Source organism: Lipotes vexillifer, unplaced genomic scaffold, assembly GCF_000442215.2.
Source record: "Lipotes vexillifer unplaced genomic scaffold, Lipotes_vexillifer_v1.1 scaffold213, whole genome shotgun sequence".
NCBI classification, from domain to species: Eukaryota; Metazoa; Chordata; class Mammalia; order Artiodactyla; family Lipotidae; genus Lipotes; species Lipotes vexillifer.
Genome location: NW_006780610.1, coordinates 5,904,217 through 5,924,918, shown reverse-complemented (window position 1 = coordinate 5,924,918; position 20,702 = coordinate 5,904,217). Strand labels below are relative to the sequence as shown.

The following is a 20,702-nucleotide window of genomic DNA, read 5'->3' as shown; positions in this document are numbered from 1 at the left end:
GTACGCGGGCCTCCCTCTGCCGCGGTCCCTCCCGCTGCGGAGCACAGGCTCCGGACGCGCAGGCTCAGCGGCCATGGCCCACGGGCCCAGCCGCCCCGCGGCACGCGGGATCCCCCCGGACCGGGGCACGAACCCACGTCTCCTGCATCGGCAGGCGGACCCCCAACCACTGCGCCACCAGGGAAGCCCCACCATTGTTATTGATCAACAGTATGCCACAATACAAACAGCATTTTTCTTGGTAAACAGAACTGGTAATTAGATACATTCAGGGTCAATATATAGTTATCAAAATATTCCTTTATTGCTATTGATATTTCAGGAATATTATATTCCTTACATATTTAGTTGAATATTTATATTCTGTGTCTTTCAAGTAATTCCAATATAGTATTTCTTTTGAAATTATATTTTGAAATATAATATTTATAATGTTTCTTGTAATTAATGATAAGCTTTTGGTTTCTGACTTATTTTTTTTACTAGGCAAGTACACAAACAGATGCCCTCAAACTGCCACCTTCCCAGCCTCCAAGACTTTTGAAGAATAAAGCTTTATTGTGCAAACCCATCACGCAGACCAAGGCCACTTCTTGCAAACCACATACTCAAAACAAAGAATGCCAGACAGGTGTGTTCCTTGTGCTTTCTTCATTTAATTTTTCCTAGGGGAAAGTAATGTGGGATCTGGTTACATTAAGTAAGTGCCTTCTATTTCATAGGTGTTGTGTTTGGTTGCTTATACTCGCTGCCCAATTGAGTTCTCATGATATCCCTGTGGGTTAGGTATTTTCATCAACTTAACAAGTTATGGCAAAGAGAAGGTAGTTGATAATACCATATTCTGAATGCTTCATTTAATTTCCTTATTCATGATAGTGTAGTATTATGGGGTAAGCATAGACTTTGGAATTATATAAACAGGGTCTTAGTTAAGAGGAACTATTGTTTTCCAGAGCACCCTTAGGTTTGAACTTTTCCACACTCTATTTCAAATAATGTCAGTTCCTTTGGGGAGAGCTTTAGGGCTTTCTTTTCTTATGAACTGCCTCTACCCTCTTTGAGCTACTACTTTTCTGAATGATGGGCATGGTGTGAGCTTCTGATCTTCTCAACTTGCCTCTCCTAGCATGGAATCTCTGCCCTACAAGTGATCTGGGGTGAAGGTAGTTCGGACCCTAGTTTTCTTGGCCTGTTATTCCTATAGTAGGTTTTCTCTTTGTGGTTGGTAGCTGTACTCACTAGGAAATTAACCTCTTTAACCTGAAGTTTGAGGGATAAGAAATGATGGTGGCCTGTCCCTCCTGGTGAGATATAGTAACCCTTGATGGGAGCTGAAGGAAGAGGAGCCCATTCTTTCTGGTCCCACCCATTCCAGAGTGGAGTTTCTATCATTTTTAGCTGGCTGAGGCAGGGGTGTGGAGCAGGTAGTAGATCAAAAGTCATAGATGCCTACTGTTCTTACTGTATTTAGTAGATTTTCTTGAATAAATATTTCTCCATTTGCTGTATGCCTTTAGGACAATTTCCAAAGAATTTAAATTGTTACTTTTTAAGTTTTCACCAACTTTGCTTGTTTCCCTAGAGAATGGGTCTCTGGCATGCTGCCATCTGAAAATCCCAGAATTTTTAAAGTGGAAAGGAATCCTAGATTCTTAGATCTGGAAGGTTATCCTCTAGGCCAGTACTTCTCAAACATTAATATGCATATGAATTATTTGGGAATGTTACTAAGTGGATTCTGATTTAGTGGTGCTGAGGTTTTGCATCTTTTAAGTTCCCGGGTAATGTCAGTGCTGCTGATCCACGGATCATGTTGAACAGCAGGGCTATAGATGACTTAGTCCTGTATTTTTATTGTATCAATAGTGACTTTATAAAAAAATCATTAAAAAAAATTTTTTTTTATTTATCATTTTTTTTTACAGTAGGTCCTCATTATCTGTTTTAAATATAGCAATGTGTACATGTCAATCCCAAAATAGTGACAGTTTAGCATTATGTAGCTTGGTTATCAGACATCGCTAATCAGATAACTTTTTTTTTATGTCCACTGCACCATGGTAAAATTGATCCCATATTATTTCCCACTTCTAACCCTAGTCAAATTGTCAGCTTTTCACTTCTTTTTACTAGCATTACCTTTCTCTTACATTAATGATTTTACAGTTATCTAACATATTTTTCTGGCCTACAGAAAAGACTCTGTAGTTAAGTAATTGAATGATTTCTACCTCCATCCTTCCCACTTTTTACCTGCTCATGTTTAAGTTAGTTCCCAAACTTTTGTTTCCTTTTTTTAAAAAATATCTTAGAACCTCTGCTATGTATACTTATTTTTTTTTCCTGGAGGTATCATAATCACCCTAGTTCAGGCCCTCATCATCTTAGCTCTATATATTGTAGTTGCCTCCCACGTTGCATACTTTCTATTCCATGTGAAGATGGCAGCCAAATTAATCTTTTTAAAGCCATTTTCATCACAATTACGTTGTGCTAACCAATCTATAGTAGTTCCCCACTGTCTAATGATTTTAAATGTGTATTATAGCCTCACAAAAATGGCCCTTCTACCTATTCAGTCTCCTCTTTAACATACACTACTTATTCATGTTAAGTTTTCTGTACCTTTCTTCTAAGATAACTATTCCATTCATCCATCCAAATTATATCCTTCATTCATCTTATCCTCCTACCATTGATAGTTATTGTGTTGCCCACTTTTTTTAGTGCTGTTATACTCAAGCCTTGCTATTTCTCCTTTCTGTGAATTCCTAGTATCATAGATACTTCTTTTTTTTAATGTAATTTTATTTATTTGGTTGCATCAGATCTTAGTTGCAGCATGCATGTAGGATCTAGTTTCCTGACCAGGGATCAAACCTGGGCCCCCTGCATTGGGAGCACAGAGTCTTATCCACTGTGCCACCAGGGAAGTCCCTCATAGATACTTCTTTTGAACTGTAAATGTCCACATGCCTTAAAAAAATTTTTTTAATTAAAATTACACTTCTTTTGAATTATAAGTCTTCATATACCTAAAAAAATTTTTTTAATTAAAATGTCATTTCTAACCCTCTTTGTTGTTTTGTGGGTTTTTTTTTTTTCTTCCATTAGAAGACACTCCAACTCAGCCCCAAGTTATTGTGGTGCCAGTTCCAGTACCAGTGTTCGTACCTATACCTCTTCATCTTTATACTCAGTATGCCCCAGTCCCATTTGGACTTCCAGTTCCAGTGAGTAATCATTTAGAGATTAAGGCTAATTTAGTATGCATTTTTCTCAATTAAGATTTGACAGCTCCATAAAAATACTTTTTACTTGTTGGTAAAATATACCTGACTCTGGTTGGCTATTAATCATACTGTTATATTACTTAAATATGTAATATATAAAGGACTGCTTCTATTTGTACCCTGCCTTGTCAGAGGAGGTTATGATTTAGCTTTTTAAAAACATTTTAAACACAAAAGACCACTAACATAGAAAAAGATCAGAAACAGTGTGTGAATGTTAGAATCCTAGATTGTAGCAAGAATGAAAAGAGGAATACTGTGATTTACAGGATTCTGAATTTCGTTAAAGAAAAATGTATTCATTTTTTATTGGAAATATATATTTTCTCGGTACTGAATTCTTAAGAGAAACACTTGTGTGAAAATATTAAGCAAGAAATATAGTCAAAAACAAAACAAAAATTCATTACTTAGTTATTCTTTTAGATGATTCAGAGACACATTAAGTATCCAGAAAAGCACTTACTGAATTTCTATTTAAATGGCTACAGTCTTATAAAAACAAACAAGACTATTTTAACCATTAGCAATAGAAATATCTTGAATTTGTTTATTAATAATTTTTATATTTAAATGATCTCACAAATAATAGTTGTGATGGTCGACCAAGAAACTCTTCAGTCTATCCTTGGTCTTTCAGATGCCTGTCCCTATGCTTATTCCATCCTCAATGGATAATGAAGATAAAGTCACTGAGAGTATTGAAGACATTAAGGAAAAACTTCCCTCACATCCTTTTGAAGCTGATCTCCTTGAGATGGCAGAAATGATTGCAGAAGATGAAGAGAAGGAGAAGACTCTATCTCAGGGAGGTTGGTATAATTTTAAAGTAAAAAAAGAAAAGCACACCTATAAATTTTTAGGTAGCTCATGTAATTTTAAGTATTAGGCAGTCAAGGAGTTTCTAAAAGCTTTATTTGTTTTTAAATATGAAGCCTATGGGCTTGTTAAACTTGTTGATAACTCTGGAGCTCTATCCTGTTTATGAAAGAAATCGATACGGTTTCTAGTTCTTAATGATTCCAGAAAAATAACCTATAAATCCATGTTTCATGATCATGTTCTAGTTTTATCCCCTGCAATCAAAGCCATGGTCCCCAGATAAAAATTACTGTTGTAAAATATCAGCATGTTGGTAGAAGGTAAAAAGAATTTTAGGGTGGAAAACCATTTGGTTCAAAATAACCTATAGATAAATACCATTTTATGAGTGTAGAATAATGAACAGTAATTAACATTTATGTGCTTGCCGTACTCTAGGCATTGTCCTAAATGCACTGTGTGCATCACCTCATTTAATTTTCACAACAACCCTATGAGTGAGGTACTGTTTACTTTAGATTCCTCTTTTGGAAAATAGGCTTGCCATGGTTATGAAATCAGGAAATAATGGAATCAGAAGGTGATTCCAGGTTTGTCTGACTCCAAAGAAAGGATTTTAACCAGAACTCAGTAGTATAAATTCCAGAAAGGTTTCCAGCCTTAATTAGCACCACTTTGATTTTTGGATATAAGAAGAGATAAAGGAAATGGTGTTAAAGGGAGTTGAAATGTATAGGTGAATTTTTGCAATGGCGTATTTTTTTTTTAATTTATTTTATTTTTGGCTGCATTGGGTCTTCATTGCTGCACCGTGGGCTTTCTCTAGTTGCGGTGAGCAAGAGCTACTCTTCATTGTGGTGTGTGGACTTCTCACTGCAGTGGCTTCTCGTTGCAGAGCACAGGCTCTAGGTGCACAGGCTTCAGTAGTTGTGGCTCGCGGGTTATAGAGCACAGGCTCAGTAGTTGTGGTGCATGGGCTTAGTTGCTTTGTAATATGTGGGATCTTCCCAGACCAGGGCTCGAACTCATGTCCCCTCCATGAGAAGGGAAGCCCACAGTGGCCTTTTCATATATCATTGATGAACCAAGAAATTACTCTTTCCTGACAATTTTTTTTTTTACTGTGATGGTTTTTATAAAGCTAGCCACTGGGTTCTGATTTTGCGTAATATATTCTAGCTGGTTTTCTGAACACTACGGCATTTGAAAAAACTACTGTCAACTTTTCTGTTGTGTTGCCAGTATGTTTTTATATCAGATATACTCTGAGAGATGGGTACAAAGCTTTTTGTTATTATCCCAAAGTTTCTGGTCTCATTTTGCTCTTTAGTGTATAATCTCAATTCTGACCCATTTATATGTGGATTTTAAAGTCTTAGAATATTGCCCTTGGGCTTCGCTGGTGGTACAGCGGTTAAGAATCCGCCTGCCAATGCAGGGGACATGGGTTCGAGCCCTGGTCCATGAAAATCCCACGTGCCGCAGAGCAACTAAGCCCATGCACCACAACTACTGAGTCTACGCTCTAGAACCTGCAAGCCACAACTACTGAAGCCTGTGCTCTGCAACAAGAGAAGCCACTGCAACAAGAATCCCATGCACTGCAACAAAGAGTCGCTCCTGCTGGCCGCAACTAGAGAAAGCCCGCACACAGCAACGAAGACCCAAAGCAGCCATAAATAAATGAATGAATGAATGAATGAATAAAAAAAAGAGTACTGCACCTGTGCTTGATCTTCTAATTTCTGATACTTATTTTGCAAGTTCCAGCAATTCCTGATGAGAAACCTCATTCTAAGTTGGCTTCTCCATTCACATTAATAGTCAGCATTTATCAAATGTTTCCTCTAAACAAATATTGTGACTTTGCCTTTGCCTACAGTTGAATCAAACAGAAAAACTTTACACTGAGCTTCGAGACAGATAGTTTTAATCATCCTAGTGTAAGTAAAATCAAATGGTTTAGAAATATAAAGGGGGGAGAAATTAATTCCAACTGAAAGGATATGGCTCATTTATCTTTGATTTCAGGGAAAAGAGACAATTTTCCTTGGTTTTTAAAAAAATCTTTTTTTTTTAATACTTTAAATCTTTAAACACTTTACTTTTTTTCTTCTTCCTTTTTTTTCTTTTTTTTTTCTTTTGTTTTTTCTTGGCCACATTGTGCAGCTTGTGGGATCTTAGTTCCCTGACCAGGTGTTGAACCTGGACCCCGGCAGTGAAAGCTCCGGGTCCTAACCACTAGACAGCCAGAGAATTCCCTAAACTCTTTACTTTTAAAGTAGTTTATAGGGACTTCCCTGGCGGTCCAGTGGTTAAGACTCTGCACTTCCACTGCAGAAAGCACTTGTTCAGTTCCTGGTCGGGGAACCAAGATCCCACATGCTGCATGGTGTGGCCCAAAAACATTAAAAAAAAAAAAAAAATTACAGTAGTTTATAATTGATAGAACTTTGTTCTGTTTAGTTCCATGTGCTGATTGCTCATGTATTTATATTCTAAGTCTGTCGGCTTTCCACTGCATGGTAAAGCATATTTTATTTAGGGAAGGAAAAAGCAATTTAAAACAGATTTGTCAACCTGTGAGTAAATCAATATTGTGTGTGTTGTGGTTAAAAAAAAAAAAAAAAAGAATTTCAGATAGCACAGAATCCAAAATAAAGGTCTCTCTTGCCATGACTTCTTACATACCGCTTGCTATCTAGAAGTGTAACCACTGTTATGAATTGTAATTTAACTGTATTTATCACTAATGCCTGACTTTTATTAATGAATCATTCTTTTCTGCATATAAAGACTATTTATGTAGAACCTCCCTAGTGCAGTCATTTCATTTGAGATGCAGTTTGTTTTTTGTATACATATAAATTGACTTATTATGTGCTTTTCTTTTTCTTTAGGATCCCAAACTTCTGAACAGGAGCTCTTTCTAGACACCAAGATATTTGAAAAAGGTTTGTAATTGTAACTGTATTTTGAATCTTAGAAATATTATCCTCTGTTAGTGATACAAACCCATAAAGTATTAGCATCCTTGGATTTAATATTTGCAATTTTAGCTGTTTGTAGGGGGCATCAGACATCTATGATTTTGTGCTGATTTGTAAAGAGACTAATAAAAGCTACCTCAGATATTGGTTTTAAGGATTAATTGAAATAATGCTCTAAAGTGTGTACCAAGAATATAAATCTAGTTCTGTGATAACGGTGAACAAGTTACTTCATTCTTGAGTGTACCTATGGAATTGTCCAGCAACCATACCTGACTTTTTGGTATTTAGCGTTTCAGAGAGGTTTCTGAGTATGTCATGTGTATTATCTCATTTTGAGGGCTTGTTTTTCTGTATATTTCAGACCAAGGAAGTACTTACAGTGGTGATCTTGAATCAGAGGCAGTATCTACTCCACATAGCTGGGAGGAAGAATTAAATCATTATGCCTTAAAGTCAAATACTGTGCAAGAGGCTGATTTAGAAGTGAAGCAGTTCTCAAAAGGGGAAACTGAACAGGATCTGGAAGCAGATTTTCCATCAGGTTTGTGCAGTGTAACCTGTCTGTTCAAAGTCCTTTATTAGAAGATTCGTACAACTCTGAATTGGCATAATGAAGCAGTTATAATGTATGATAACTATCTAGGGCACAAATGGTCCCTGCCTTTGAAGGTATTAATTCATACCATATTGTTCTTTATAAGGGGTTAATTTGTTTTTGTTGTTGTTGTTTTTAAGTTTCCCACAGTAATCATATAGGGGTTTTCTTGATTGTTAATAAAGTTTTGGGGTTTTTTTTTGCGGTACACCGGCCTCTCACTGTTGCGGCCTCTCCCGTTGCGGAGCACAGGCTCCGGACGCGCAGGCTCAGTGGCCATGGCTCACGGGCCTAGCCGCTCCGCGGCATGTGGGATCTTACCAGACCGGGGCATGGACCCGTGTCCCCTGCATCGGCAGGTGGATTCTCAACCACTGCGCCAATAGGGAAGGCCCCCCCCCCCACCTTTTCTTTTTTTTTGCGAGATAATAAAGTTTTTATACATGCCATATCTCCTTGTTTTCTTATAAGTAAAGTCCATATTTTATCATAAACAAAATAATGAATATAGTGATGATTACCTGATATTTCCTCCTTCACCCTAAGTGTTTATTTAAGTCTGTGAGTGATTTATCTCACATTATGCTTTCTCTTGGATATCATAGAATCCTTTGACCCACTGAATAAAGGACAGGGAATCCAGGCACGTTCCCGAACAAGAAGACGACACAGAGATGGCTTCCCTCAGCCCAGACGAAGAGTAAGCAGTAACTTAATTTTTCTAGCATTTTCTTTTCTTTGTTGTTTTCCAACCTTGTATTTTTGTCCTTTTGTTTTTGTTTTTTTGAAGTCAAAAACCATATGTTTTATTTTATAATTCTTCTGGAGGGACTTTTTATTTTGTTTCTATAATCAAAGGATTTTTCTGTTAGTTTTTTATAATCATTGTTAAACACTTTCCTCTTCTTTTTTTTTTTTTTTGGCGGTACGCGGGCCTCTCACTGTTGTGGCCTCTCCCGTTGCGGAGCACAGGCTCCAGATGCGCAGGCTCAGCAGCCATGGCTCACGGGCTCAGCCGCTCCGCAGTATGTGGGATCTTCCCGGATTAGGGCATGAACCCGTGTCCTCTGCATCGGCAGGTGGACTCTCAACCACTGTGCCACCAGGGAAGCCCTGCACACTTTTTTTTTTTTAAACTGGGTTAGTTGTCATCTTACTGAGTTGTGATTTTTATTATGGATATAATTCTTTTATCAAATATGACTTTTCCTCCTATTCTGTGACTACATTTTTATTTTCTTAATAGTGAAAAACAACTTTTTCCCTATTTCCATGGTTCATTTATTTATTTTCTTCCAGTTTTATTGAGATATAATTGACATAACAGCACTAAGTTTAAGGTGTAGAGCATAATGATTTGACTTACATACATTGTGAAATGAATACCACAATAAGATTGTAAACATTCATCATCTCATATAGATAAAAAATTAAAGAAACTAAAAAAATTTTTTTTCTTACTATGAGAACTCTTAGGATTTACTCTCTTCACAACTTGCATATATAGCACAGAGCAGTGTTCATTATATATATCATGTCGCACATTATACCCCTAGTACTTACTTAAACTGGAAATTTACACCTTTTGACTACCTTCACCCAGTCTTCCTCCCGCTACTCCCTGCTTCTGGTAGCCACAAATCTGATCTCTTTTTCTAAAAATTTGTTTGTTTTTGAAATATAATTGACCTACAATACTTTGTTAGTTCTTGGAGCACAACATACTGATTCAACATTTCTACATATTTCAAAATGTTCACTAGGATAAGTCTAGTTACAGTATGTCAACATACAAAGATATTACATAATTATAATTGTGTGATTGTATTCCCCACACTGTACATTTCATAACATAACCGTGACTCATTTACTTTGTGACTGGAAGTTTGTACCTCTTAATCTCCCTCACCTATGTCTCTCATCTCCCCAACCCCCTCCCCTGTGAGAACCACTTGTTTATTCTCTGTATCTATAATTCTGTTTCTGTTTAATTATGTTTGTTCATTTGTTTTTTAGATTCCAGATATAAATGAAATCATATAGTATTTGTCTTTCTCTGTCTGATTTGTTTCACTTACCGTAATACCCTCTAGGTCCATCCCTGCTGTCACAAATGGCAAGATTTCATTCTTGTTTGTGGTTGAGTAATAATTCCATTGTATGTAACTGTGTGTGTGTGTGTGTGTGTGTACCACATCTTCTTTATTCATTCATCTAGGACACTTAGGTTGTTTCCATATCTTGGCTGCTGTCAGTAATGCTGCAGTAGACTTAAGGGTGCATATATATCTTTTTGAATCAGTGTTTTTGTTTTCTTTGGGTAAAAAATACCCAGAAGTGGAATTGCTGGATCAAATGGTAGTTCTATGTTTAATTTTTGAGGAAGCGCCATACTGTTTTCCACAATGGCTGCACCAATTTACATTCTCACCAACAGTGCATGAGTGTTCCCCCTTTTACACATCGTCGCCAACACTTGATATCTCTTGTCACTTTCATTGTAGTCATTCTGACAGGTGTGAAGTGATATTTCATTGTGGTTTTGACTTGCATTTCCCTGATGATTAGTGATGTGGAGCATCTTTCCGTGTGTCTGTTGGCAATCTGTATGTCCCTTTTGGGAAAATGGCTCTTCAGATCCTCTGCCCATTTTTTAATTCCATTTTTTGTTTGTTTGTTTGTTTGTTGGATATTGAGTTATTTATACATTTTGGATATTAACCTCTTTCCAGATATATAATTTGGAAGTATCCTTTCCCATTCAGTAGGTTGCCTTTACATTTTGTTGAGGGTTTCCTTTGCTATGCAAAATCTTTTTAGTTTGATGTGGTCCCATTTGTTTATTTTTGCTTTGGTTGTCTTTACCTGAGGGAACAGACCCAAAAAATATTACTAAAACTGATGTCACAGTTTCCTGCCTATGTTTTCCTCTAGGACTTTCATAGTCTCAGGTCTTACATTTAAGTCTTTAATCCATTTTCAGTTTAATTTTGTATATGGTATGAAAAAGTGGTCCAGTTTCATTCTTTTCCATGTAGCTGTCCACTTTTCCCAACGCCATTTACTGAAGAGTCAGTCTTTTCTTCATTGTACAATATAGTCTTGCCTCTTTTGTCATAGATTAATTGACCATATAAGCATAGGTTTGTCTGGGCTGTCTGTTCTGTTCCATTGATCTGTCTGTATGTTTTTGTGCCACTACCATACTGTTTTGCTTACTGTAGTTTTTAGCATAGTTTGAAATCAGGGAGTATGATACCTCTAGCTTTGTTCTCCTTTCTCAAGATTGTTTTGGCTATTCTGGATGTTTTATGTTTCCTAATGAATTTTAGAATTATTCTAGTTCTGTGAAAAATGCCATTGGTATTTTGATTTTATTGCATTGAATCTGTAGTTTGCCTTGGGTAGTGTGGTTATTTTGACAATATTCTTCTAATTCATGAGAATGGTATATTTTTCCATTTGTTTGTTTAATCTTCAGTTTCCTTCATCAGTGTCTTAATAGTTTTCTGAGTCGGGTCTTTTACCTCCTTTGTTAGATTTATTCCTAGGTATTTTATTCTTTTTGATGCAATTATAAACAGGATTGTTTTTAAAATTTCTCTGACAGTTTGTTGTTAGTTTATAGAAATGCAACAGATTTTGTATATTTTGTATTGTGCAACTTTACTGAATTCATTGGTGAGTTCTCATAACTTTTTGTTGGTGTCTTTAGGATTTTCTATGTATAGTATGGTGTTATCTGCAAACAGTGACAGTTTTCTTCCTTTCCAGTTTGGATTCCTTTTATTTCTTTTTCTTCTCTGATTGCTGTGGCTGGGACTTCCAATACCATGTTGAATAAAAGTGGCAGAATGGGCATCCTTGTCTTATTCCTGATCTTAGAGGAAATTGTTTCAGTTTTTCATCATTCAATATGATGTTAGCTGTGGGTCTGTTATATATGGCCTTTATTACATTGGGGTATGTTCCCACTATAGCCATTTTGTGGAGAATTTTTATCATAAATGAATGTTGAATTTTGTCAAAGGCTTTTTTTGCATCTGTTGAGATGATCATATGACTTTTATTCTTCAGTTTGTTAATGTGGTGTATCACATTGGTTTGCAAATACCAAATTATTCTTTGCATCCCTGGAATAAATCCCACTTGCTCATGGTGTGTGATCCTTGTAATGTATTGTTGAATTTGGTATGCTGATATTTTGTTGAGGATTTTTGTATGTATGTTCATCAGTGATATTGGCCTGTAATTGTCTTCTTTTATGGTCATCTGCTTTTGGTATCAGGGTGATACTGGCCTCGTAGAATGAATTCGTAAGTGTTGCTTCCTCTGCTATTTTTTGTAATAGTTTAGAAGGATAGGTTTTAACTCTTCTCTAAATGTTTGGTCAACTTCATCTGTGAAGCTGTCTGGTCCTAGACTTTTGTTTGTTGGGAGTTATATGATTACTGATTCAATTTCATTACCAATAATTGGTCTGTTCATATTTTCTATGTATTTCTGGGTCAGTCTTAGGAGAGTGTACATTTCTAAAATTTTTCCATTTCTTCTAGGTGGTTGTTTTGGTGTATAATTGTTCATAGTAATCTCTTAAGATCCTTTATAACTTCTGTCTTCTTATTTTTTTTTTAAATTTATTTGTACCTTTCTTTTTTCCTGATGAATCTGGCTGAAGGTTTATCCACTTTGCTTATCTTTTAAAAAGATCAGCTCTTGGTTTCATTGATCTTTTCTATTGCTTTTTAGTCTCTAGTTTATTTTTGCTCTGATCTTTATGATTTCTTTCCTTTACCAACTTTCGGTTTTATTTTTCTTTTTCTAGTTCCCTTAGGGTATAAGGTTAGGTTGTTTATTTGAGATTTTTCTTGTTTCCTTAAGTAGGCTTGTCACTATAAACTTACCTCTTAGAACTGCTTTTGCTGTATCCCATAGATTTTGGATAATTGTGTTCATTTTCATTGGTCTCCAGGTATATCTTGATTTCCTCTTTAATTTCTTTGGTGACCCATTGGTTGTTTAATAACATATTGTTTAGTCTTCTGTGCTGTGTGTTTTTTTACAGTTTTTTTGTGTATTTGGTTTCTAGTCTCATAGCATTGTGGTTGGAAAAGATGCTTGATATGATTTTACTTTTCTTAAATTTACTGAGACTTGTTTTGTGGCCTAGCAAGTGATCTAGAGGATGTTCCATGTGAACTTGAAAAGAATGTGTGTTCTGCTGCTTTTGGGTGAAATATTACATATACACACACACACACACACACACACACACACACACATACACACACACACAAACATATGTATGTGTGTGTGTTTATTCTGTATATAGCTATTAAATCCATCTCTTGTAATGTGTCATTTATAGCCGGTGTTTCCTTACTTACTTTCCTTATTTATCTCTGTCCATTGATGTAAGCCAGGTTTTAAAGTCCCCTACTCTTGTTGTGTTACTGTCCATTTCTCCCTTTATATCTGTCAATGTTTGCTTTATGTATTTAGGTGCACCTTTCCTATCCTCTCACATTCAGTCTTTGTGTGCCTTTAGATTTGATGTGAGTCTCTTTTAAGGCAGCATTGTGGGTCTTGTTTCTGTATCCATTTAGCCACCCTATGTCTTTTTATTGGAGCATTTAGTCCATTTACATGTAAAGTAATTATTGATAGGTATGTACTTATTGCCATTTTGTTAATTGCTTTGTGGTTGTTTTTGTAGCTCTTTTTTGTTCCTCATTGTTTTGCTCTCATCCCCTGTGATTTGATGGCTATCTTTAGTGTTATTTTGGGGTTCCTTTCTCTTTTTTGTGTGTGTATCTATTACTGATTTTTGGTTTGTTGTTACCATGAGGTTTATGTATACCAGTCTATTTATGTTTATACATGATTATTTTAAGTGCTGATCTCTTAATTTTGAATACATGTTACCAACCCTGAATTTTTACCCTCCCCACATTTAATGTTTCTGACATCATATTTTACGTTTTTTGGTTTGTATATTCATTACTACTTATTATGGATATAGATAATTTTACTACTTTTGTCTTAATCTTTCTAGTAGATAGTACTGATCTACTATCTTTACTGTATGTTTGTCTTTACCAGTGAAATTTTTCCTTTTTTAATTTTCATTTTTCTAGTTGTTACTTTTTCTTTTCTGCTTAGAGAATTCCCTTTAACATTTCTTATAAAGCTGGTTTTGTTATACTGAATTATTTTAGCTTTGCTTGTCTGTAAAAAACTCTTAATCTCTCTATCAAATCTGAATGAAAGGCTTGCTGGGTATAGTATTCTTTGTTGTAGGTTTTTTCCCTTTCATCACTTTACATACATGGTGCCAGTCCCTTCTGGCCTACAGAATTTCTGCTGAAAAGTCAGCTGATAGCCTTATGGGATTTTCCTTTAATGTAACTAGTTGCTTTTCCTTTGATGCTTTTAGATTCTGTCTTTATCCTTAATGTTTGCTATTTTAATTATAATGTGTCTTTGAGCAGAAATCTTTGGATTGAGTCTGTTTGGGACTTTCTGTACTTCTTGGACTTGGATGTCTGGTTCCTTTCCCAGATTAGGGTCATTTTCAGTTATTATGTCTTCAAATATGTCCTCTGCTCCTTCCGTGCTCTCTTCTTCCAGGACCTCTGCAATGCAAATGTTGGTACACTTAAAGGTGTCTCAGAGTTCTCTTGAACTGTCCTCATTTTTTAAAATTCTTTTTCTTTTTTCTCTTCAGTTTGAGTGATTTTGACTACACTGTCTTCCAGTTTGCTGATCTGTTCCTCTGTATCAGCTAACCTACTGTTAATTCCTTTTATTTCAATTATTGTATTTTTTGGCTCTGTTTGCTTCTTCATTATATTTTCTAACTCTTTGTTAGAAACTTCTAACCTCTCACTGTGTTCATTCTTCTCCTGAGTTCTTTGAGCATCTTTACAGTCATTACCTTGCAGTCTTATTGGGTAGAATGCTTCCTTTGGAACATATTCCTCTGTTGCCTTATTTTGCCTAGTTCTTTGTTTTTATTTCTGTGTATTTCATAGGTTTGTTCCGTTTACCAATCTTAGATAAGTGACCTTATGTAAGAGACATTCTACGGGGCTGAGCAGCAGACTCCCCTCTAGTCACCAGAGCTGTATGCTCTAGGGGTGCCCTGTATATGACTGCATGGGCCCTTATGACAAGGTGACTACTGTGGGCGTTCTGGTAAGCGTGGTCAGCATGGCTGACTACTGTGGGTGTGCCTGGACCAGAAAGTCCAAGACTGGTTTTTTTTTTTTTTTTTCACAGAGGGAATGGCATTTGAGCTTTGTATTATGGTACAGTGATTAAGAGTCAAGTTTTTTTTTTTTTTTACATCTTTATTGGGGTATAATTGCTTTACAATGGTGTGTTAGTTTCTGCTTTATAACAGAGTGAGTCAGTTATACATATATATATGTTCCCATATCTCTTCCCTCTTTGTCTTCCAAGACTGGTTGATTGCCAGACCCTGCCTAATGCAGAGGCCTCCGACTTGGTGTGGTTGGCTGCAGCCTGGGGAGTTCTGGTCCTGGTGCTGGCCCACTGATGGGCAGGGCCAGGTCATGAGGCAGCTGGCTGCAGAGCCCTGAGGAGTTCCCAGGCTAGTGCTGTCCTGCTGGTGGGGGGGGACTGGGTGGAGGGTGGGTGTTCTCAGCCTGGTTTTGACCCACTGGGTTACAGCTGGGTCCTGACCCAGGTGGCTACAGGGCTGCGGTATACCCAGGAGCTACTGTCTGCTCTCTAGTGGGCAGGGCCAGGGCTCATGGGATCCCAGGGCTGGTGCCAACCAGTGGTGGGTGAGGCTGTATCCTGGGACTAGTTCTGTTCCATTGGTGCACAGAGCTGGGTCCCAGGGTCTCTGGCTGGGGGGCCTGGTTCCTGAAGCTGGTATTGGCTTGTGGATGTATTGGTCTAGGTCCCATGGTATCCTGGGGCTAGTGTTGGTCCACTGGTGGGAAGAGCCTGCTCCTGAGGATCTCTGGCTGTGGGGCCCTGGTGATCCTAGAGTTGGTGTCAGCCTGCTAGTGGGCAAGGCCAGGGCCCAGGAGGTCCTAGGACTAGTGCCTACCCACTGGTGGGCAGAGCCTTGTTCAGGGTGGCCGGGGGCTCATGGGAGCCTAAGGCAGCAGACTTGCTGGTGTTTGGGGCTGTGTCCCCACCTGGCTAGCTTCTTGGCCTCAAGCGTCCCAGGATTGTTGGCAACTGGCTGGTGGGCAGGCTGGCTCTAGTTCTCATTTAACTTAGTGGGAAGAGTCCAAAATGGTGCTTGCTAGCAGCAGTGTTCTCATTGTAGAGTGAGCTCCCCAAAATGGCTACCACCAGCATCTATGTCCCCAGGGTGAGTCCCAGTTTCCTCTTGACTCTCTGGGAGGCTCTCTAAAATCAAGTGGGTCTGACCCAGTCTCCTTTCAAATTACTGCTTTTGCCCTGGGTCTCAGATCATGTGAAATTTTGTGTGTAACCTTTGAGAGTGGGAGTCTCTTGTTTCCTGCAGCCCTCTGGCTCTCCTGAAAACAAGCCCCGCTGGCCTTCAAAACCAAGTGTTCTGGAGGTTTATCTTCCCAGTGCAGGAGCCCTGGACTGGGGAGCCCTATATGGGGCTCAGACCTCTCACTTCTTGGGGAGAACATCTCCAATTGTGATTATCTTCCCATTTGTGTGTCATCTAACCTGGTGGTGTGGGTCTTGATTATACCATGTCTCTGCCCCTTTCTACCCATCTTGTAGTTCCTTCTTTATATCTTTAGCTGTAAAAGATCTTTTCTGCTAGTCTTCAGGTCATTTTTATGGAAAGTTGCTCTGTACATAGTAATAATTTTGGTGTGCCCATGAGAGGTGGGGAGCTCAGGGTCTTCCTACTCTGCCATCTTGGTCACCCACACTAGGACAGAACTTTTTACTTTTGAGAAGTCCACTTTATCAGTTTTTATTCTTTTATAATTTGTGTTTTTTATTATCCCATCTAAAAATCTTTGCTTAACTTAACTATGGTAATTAAGATTTTCTCTTACATTTTCTCCTAGTTTTATAATTTTCTTTTATGTTTTCTGTGATCCATTTTGAGATAATTTTTATGTATAAGTTAAGGCATCACATTTTATTTTTTTGTGTGTATGGATATAGTTGTTCCAGTACCACTTTTGTAAATGCTGTCTTTTCCCCTTCAGTTACATTGGCACTTTTGTTAAAGTCAACTGACCATATATGTCTTGGTCTGTTTCTGAAACTATTCTGTTCCATTGATACACATGTCTATTTTTATACCAGTACCAACTGACTTGATTAATGTAGCTTTACAGTGAGTCTTGAAATAGGAGTGTAGGTCTTCCATCTTTGTTCATCTTTTTCAAAGGTTTTATTTGAATTTCCATATACATTTTAGAATCAGCTTGTCAATTTCTACAAAAAAGTCTGCTGAAATTTTGATTGGGGCTGTTCTTAATCCATGGATCAATTTGCAGAGAATTGCCATCCTAGCAACTTTGAGCCATCCAATCCATAAAGATGGTATCTTTCACCTTTATTCAGATTATCTCCCAACAGTGTTTTGTATTTTTCATTTTACAAGTCTTATACTTTGTCAGATTTATCTAATAAGTATTTTAATATATTTTTGATCCTGTTGTGAATAGCGTTATTTTTAAATTTCCTTTTCTAGTGTTCTTCATTGACATAGAAATAGAGATGGTTTTGTATATTGATTTTATATACGGTGACTTTGCTCAACTGAAATCCTTAGGATTTTCTACCTACACAATCATATTATCTGTAAATAAAGGCAGTTTCACTTTTTCCTTTACAATCTTAGTGCATTTTCTTTCTTTTTTTGATTTATTGCATTAACAAGGATCTTTAGTACAATGTTTAATATAAGTAATGAGTGCAGACCTTCATGCCTCTTCCCAATTTTAGGGAAGTGTTCAGCCTTACAATATTGAGTATGATGTTACCAATATGTTTCTCATAGATGACTTCTATCAAGTTCAGGAAGTTCTCTTCTATTTCTAATTGCTCAGAGTGTTTTTAATTGTGTTTTGAACTTTGTCAGGTGATCTCTTGAGATGATCATCTGGTTTTTCTTTTCTGAGTCTTTTAAAGTGGTGAAATACATTAATTTTTTAAATTATAAACTAACCTTGCATTTATGGGATGAGCACTACTTTCTTTTGATGTTTTTATTCTTCTGTACGTTGCTGGATTCAGTTTGCTAATATTTGTTAAGGTTTTAAGTGTCTCAGTTTAAAAGAGCTATTGATCTGTTTTCTTGTGATGACTTTATCTGGCCTTGCTGTCAGGATAATAGTGACGTAAGTGAGTTAGAGTTCCTCCTCTTCTGTTTTCTGAAATACAGTTTATATAATTACTTTAATTCTTGGGTAGACTTCAACAGTGAAGCCATCTGGGTCTGGATTTTTTTTTATGGGAAGGTTTTAAAATATGAATTGAATTTCTCTAGCTACTTAGGTTATCTATTTCTTCTAGAGCAAGCTTTGTTAGTTTGTGTCTTTCAAGAAATTTGTTCAATTTATCTAAGCTGTCTAGTTTATTGTCATAATGACGTTCACAGTTTTATTATTTTTATATGTGTGGGGTCAGGTGTTGATAATTTGTGTCTTTTTTCTTTTACCCCTGATCATTCTAGCTAGAGATTTATCAGTTTTTTTTAACCTTCTAAAAGTACCAGCTCTTCATTTTATTGATTTTTCCTTTATCTTTTCTTTTTATTGATTTTTGCTCTTCTTTTTATTATTTCCTTACTTTGGGTTTTAATGAAGTCTTTTTTCTAGTTTCTTAACATAGAGGCTAGATTATTGATTTTAGACTTCTTTCACTTCTCATAGAAGCATTTTAATACTGTAAATGCCCTTATAAGCACTGCTTTAGCACTATTACATAAAGTTTGATACATTTTGTTTTCATTTTTACTTAAGTTCAAAATATTCTCTAATCGCATTTGTGGTTTCTTAACATGTGTTGTTTAATTTCTGAGTTTTAAGGATTTTTCTAACACTATTTCATTACTGATTTCTAGCTGAATTCCATTGTAGTTAGAGAATTTATTGAGGCTTCTTTAGAGCCATCTATTCATATGTTCCATTAAATAGACCTGAGTGGTAATAACTGCTATTCATACCTCATTGGGTGTGTCCAGCATCCGGAACATAGTAAATACCCAAATGTTAATGATTATTAAAATATTACCTTCTACACTTCAATTTTCCCTTTTTTTCTTTTCTCATATGGATTGGATTAGATGACTTCTAAAGCTCTTTCTAGCTCTAAGAACTCTGAATCTTTAGGATCTAATACTAAATTGCATTTTCTGTAAATTTATGCCCATTCTGTCATTGAGAATCCCAATTCTTAAAGCTCTGAAACTAAATTTTATATTCTGTAAATTTTTGGAATTCTTACAGGGACGGAAGAAGTCTATAGTGTCTGTGGAGCCCAGGAGTCTTATTCAAGGAGCCTTTCAAGGGTGCTCAGTGTCTGGGATGACACTGAAATACATGTATGGGGTAAATGCCTGGAAGAACTGGGTTCAGTGGAAAAATGCCAAGGAAGAGCAGGGGGATCTGAAATGTGGTAAATACACGGCATGAATTTGTGTCTTGATTTAGGGGGTGGGAGGAATACAGATAAAGTCATAAATCTACTCAGAAGGGATAAATAGTAGGTCAGAAATCCCATAAAACTTTGATTTTGGCTTTACTTAATTTTTTTCCCCATCTTTATTTATTCTCATTAATTTTTGTTTCTTTGTCAGGAGTTGAACATGCCTCATCTAGCCCATGTTCTGACCCTTTAGGAAGTGCTCAAGACCATGCACTCTCTCAAGAATCTTCAGAGCCAGACTGTAGAGGTAAAATTTCTCTCCTTGTGATCTGAATTGCTTGTAATATCATTGTTGATTTTAAATTTGTAAATGGAATATTTAAAATTATTTAAAATTTGAAGTTTATGTTTAAAAAGAGAAATTAATATCCACTCCCAATTTTAAAGAGCTTGTTATAAAGGTAAGGTTGTATCTTCTGATCATGAGTTTCTTGTGCAAATATAAGGAATTTTGTTTCTTTTTCTAACACTATGCAAGTAACTCAAATCTGTCTTCTTGAGCCCTATATTTGTAGACTAACCAGTGTGGAACCCAGTGTAACACTTTTTTTTTGTTGTTGTTGTTAAGAAGAATGCCTGGAAAAGCCTTGCTGTTACTGTAGGAATTTTTCCTGTCAGGGAGCTGTATATGATTGACCATGATTGCAGGTTTCATTTTTGGTGCCAAGAACTTTGGAACCCAATAAACAGTTCAAATAGAGCAACACTGTATAATTTTAGAACCCTAGTCATTAGCTTTCTTTTTTCCCTGGTCGTTCTATTCTAAACTTTGTTTTCAGTTTGTATTTTGCTTTTTTATTATCTGTGTTTTATATAAGATACTTATACAATCTTTGTGGGATGAGATGGGGCAGGAATGAATATGTACTTGTAACTAGATTTTTTTGTCCCTTTCCAACTATATCTTCTCTCTAATACCTGGGTGATTGCATGCACTCTTGGCTTTGCCTCAGTCTACCCTCATTATTGGAGCAGTTAGTTGCTGCTGTGGTCTGTGACTGACTCATTGAGTTCCCACAGATCAAGAATAATCTCTGTGCTCCAGAGTGATATAAATATACTCTTGTTATGGGGGTTTACTAGGCCTTTCACCTTCCAGTTTGAGCCACAACATTTTTAAGAAAGAAGGACGGGTAGGGACTTCGCTGGTGGTCCAGTAGTTAAGACTCTGTTCTCCCAAAGCAGGGGGCACAGGTTCAGTCCCCTGTTGGGGAACTAAGATCCTGCATGCCGCACAGCGTGGCCAAAAAATAAACAAACAAAACAGTGGATATGTAAGTCAACTGTACTTCAATTTAAAAAAAATAGGGGCTTCCCCTGTGGCGCAGTGGTTGAGAGTCCGCCTGCCAATACAGGAGACACGGG

General features: G+C 36.9%; 1 protein-coding gene across 1 annotated transcript in view; it reads left to right on the top strand.

Moving 5' to 3' along the window:
* ZMYM4 (zinc finger MYM-type containing 4) overlaps positions 1 to 20,702 on the top strand; it is a 62,067-nt gene that overhangs the window by 24,094 nt on the left and 17,271 nt on the right. Inside the window, exons 17-25 of the mRNA XM_007453842.1 lie at positions 487 to 631; positions 3,118 to 3,236; positions 3,937 to 4,108; positions 7,019 to 7,072; positions 7,473 to 7,652; positions 8,312 to 8,406; positions 19,139 to 19,307; positions 19,343 to 19,345; positions 19,489 to 19,584. Of these exons, the coding sequence (XP_007453904.1) occupies positions 487 to 631; positions 3,118 to 3,236; positions 3,937 to 4,108; positions 7,019 to 7,072; positions 7,473 to 7,652; positions 8,312 to 8,406; positions 19,139 to 19,307; positions 19,343 to 19,345; positions 19,489 to 19,584 (1,033 nt within the window). The remainder of the gene's footprint in view (positions 1 to 486; positions 632 to 3,117; positions 3,237 to 3,936; positions 4,109 to 7,018; positions 7,073 to 7,472; positions 7,653 to 8,311; positions 8,407 to 19,138; positions 19,308 to 19,342; positions 19,346 to 19,488; positions 19,585 to 20,702) is intronic.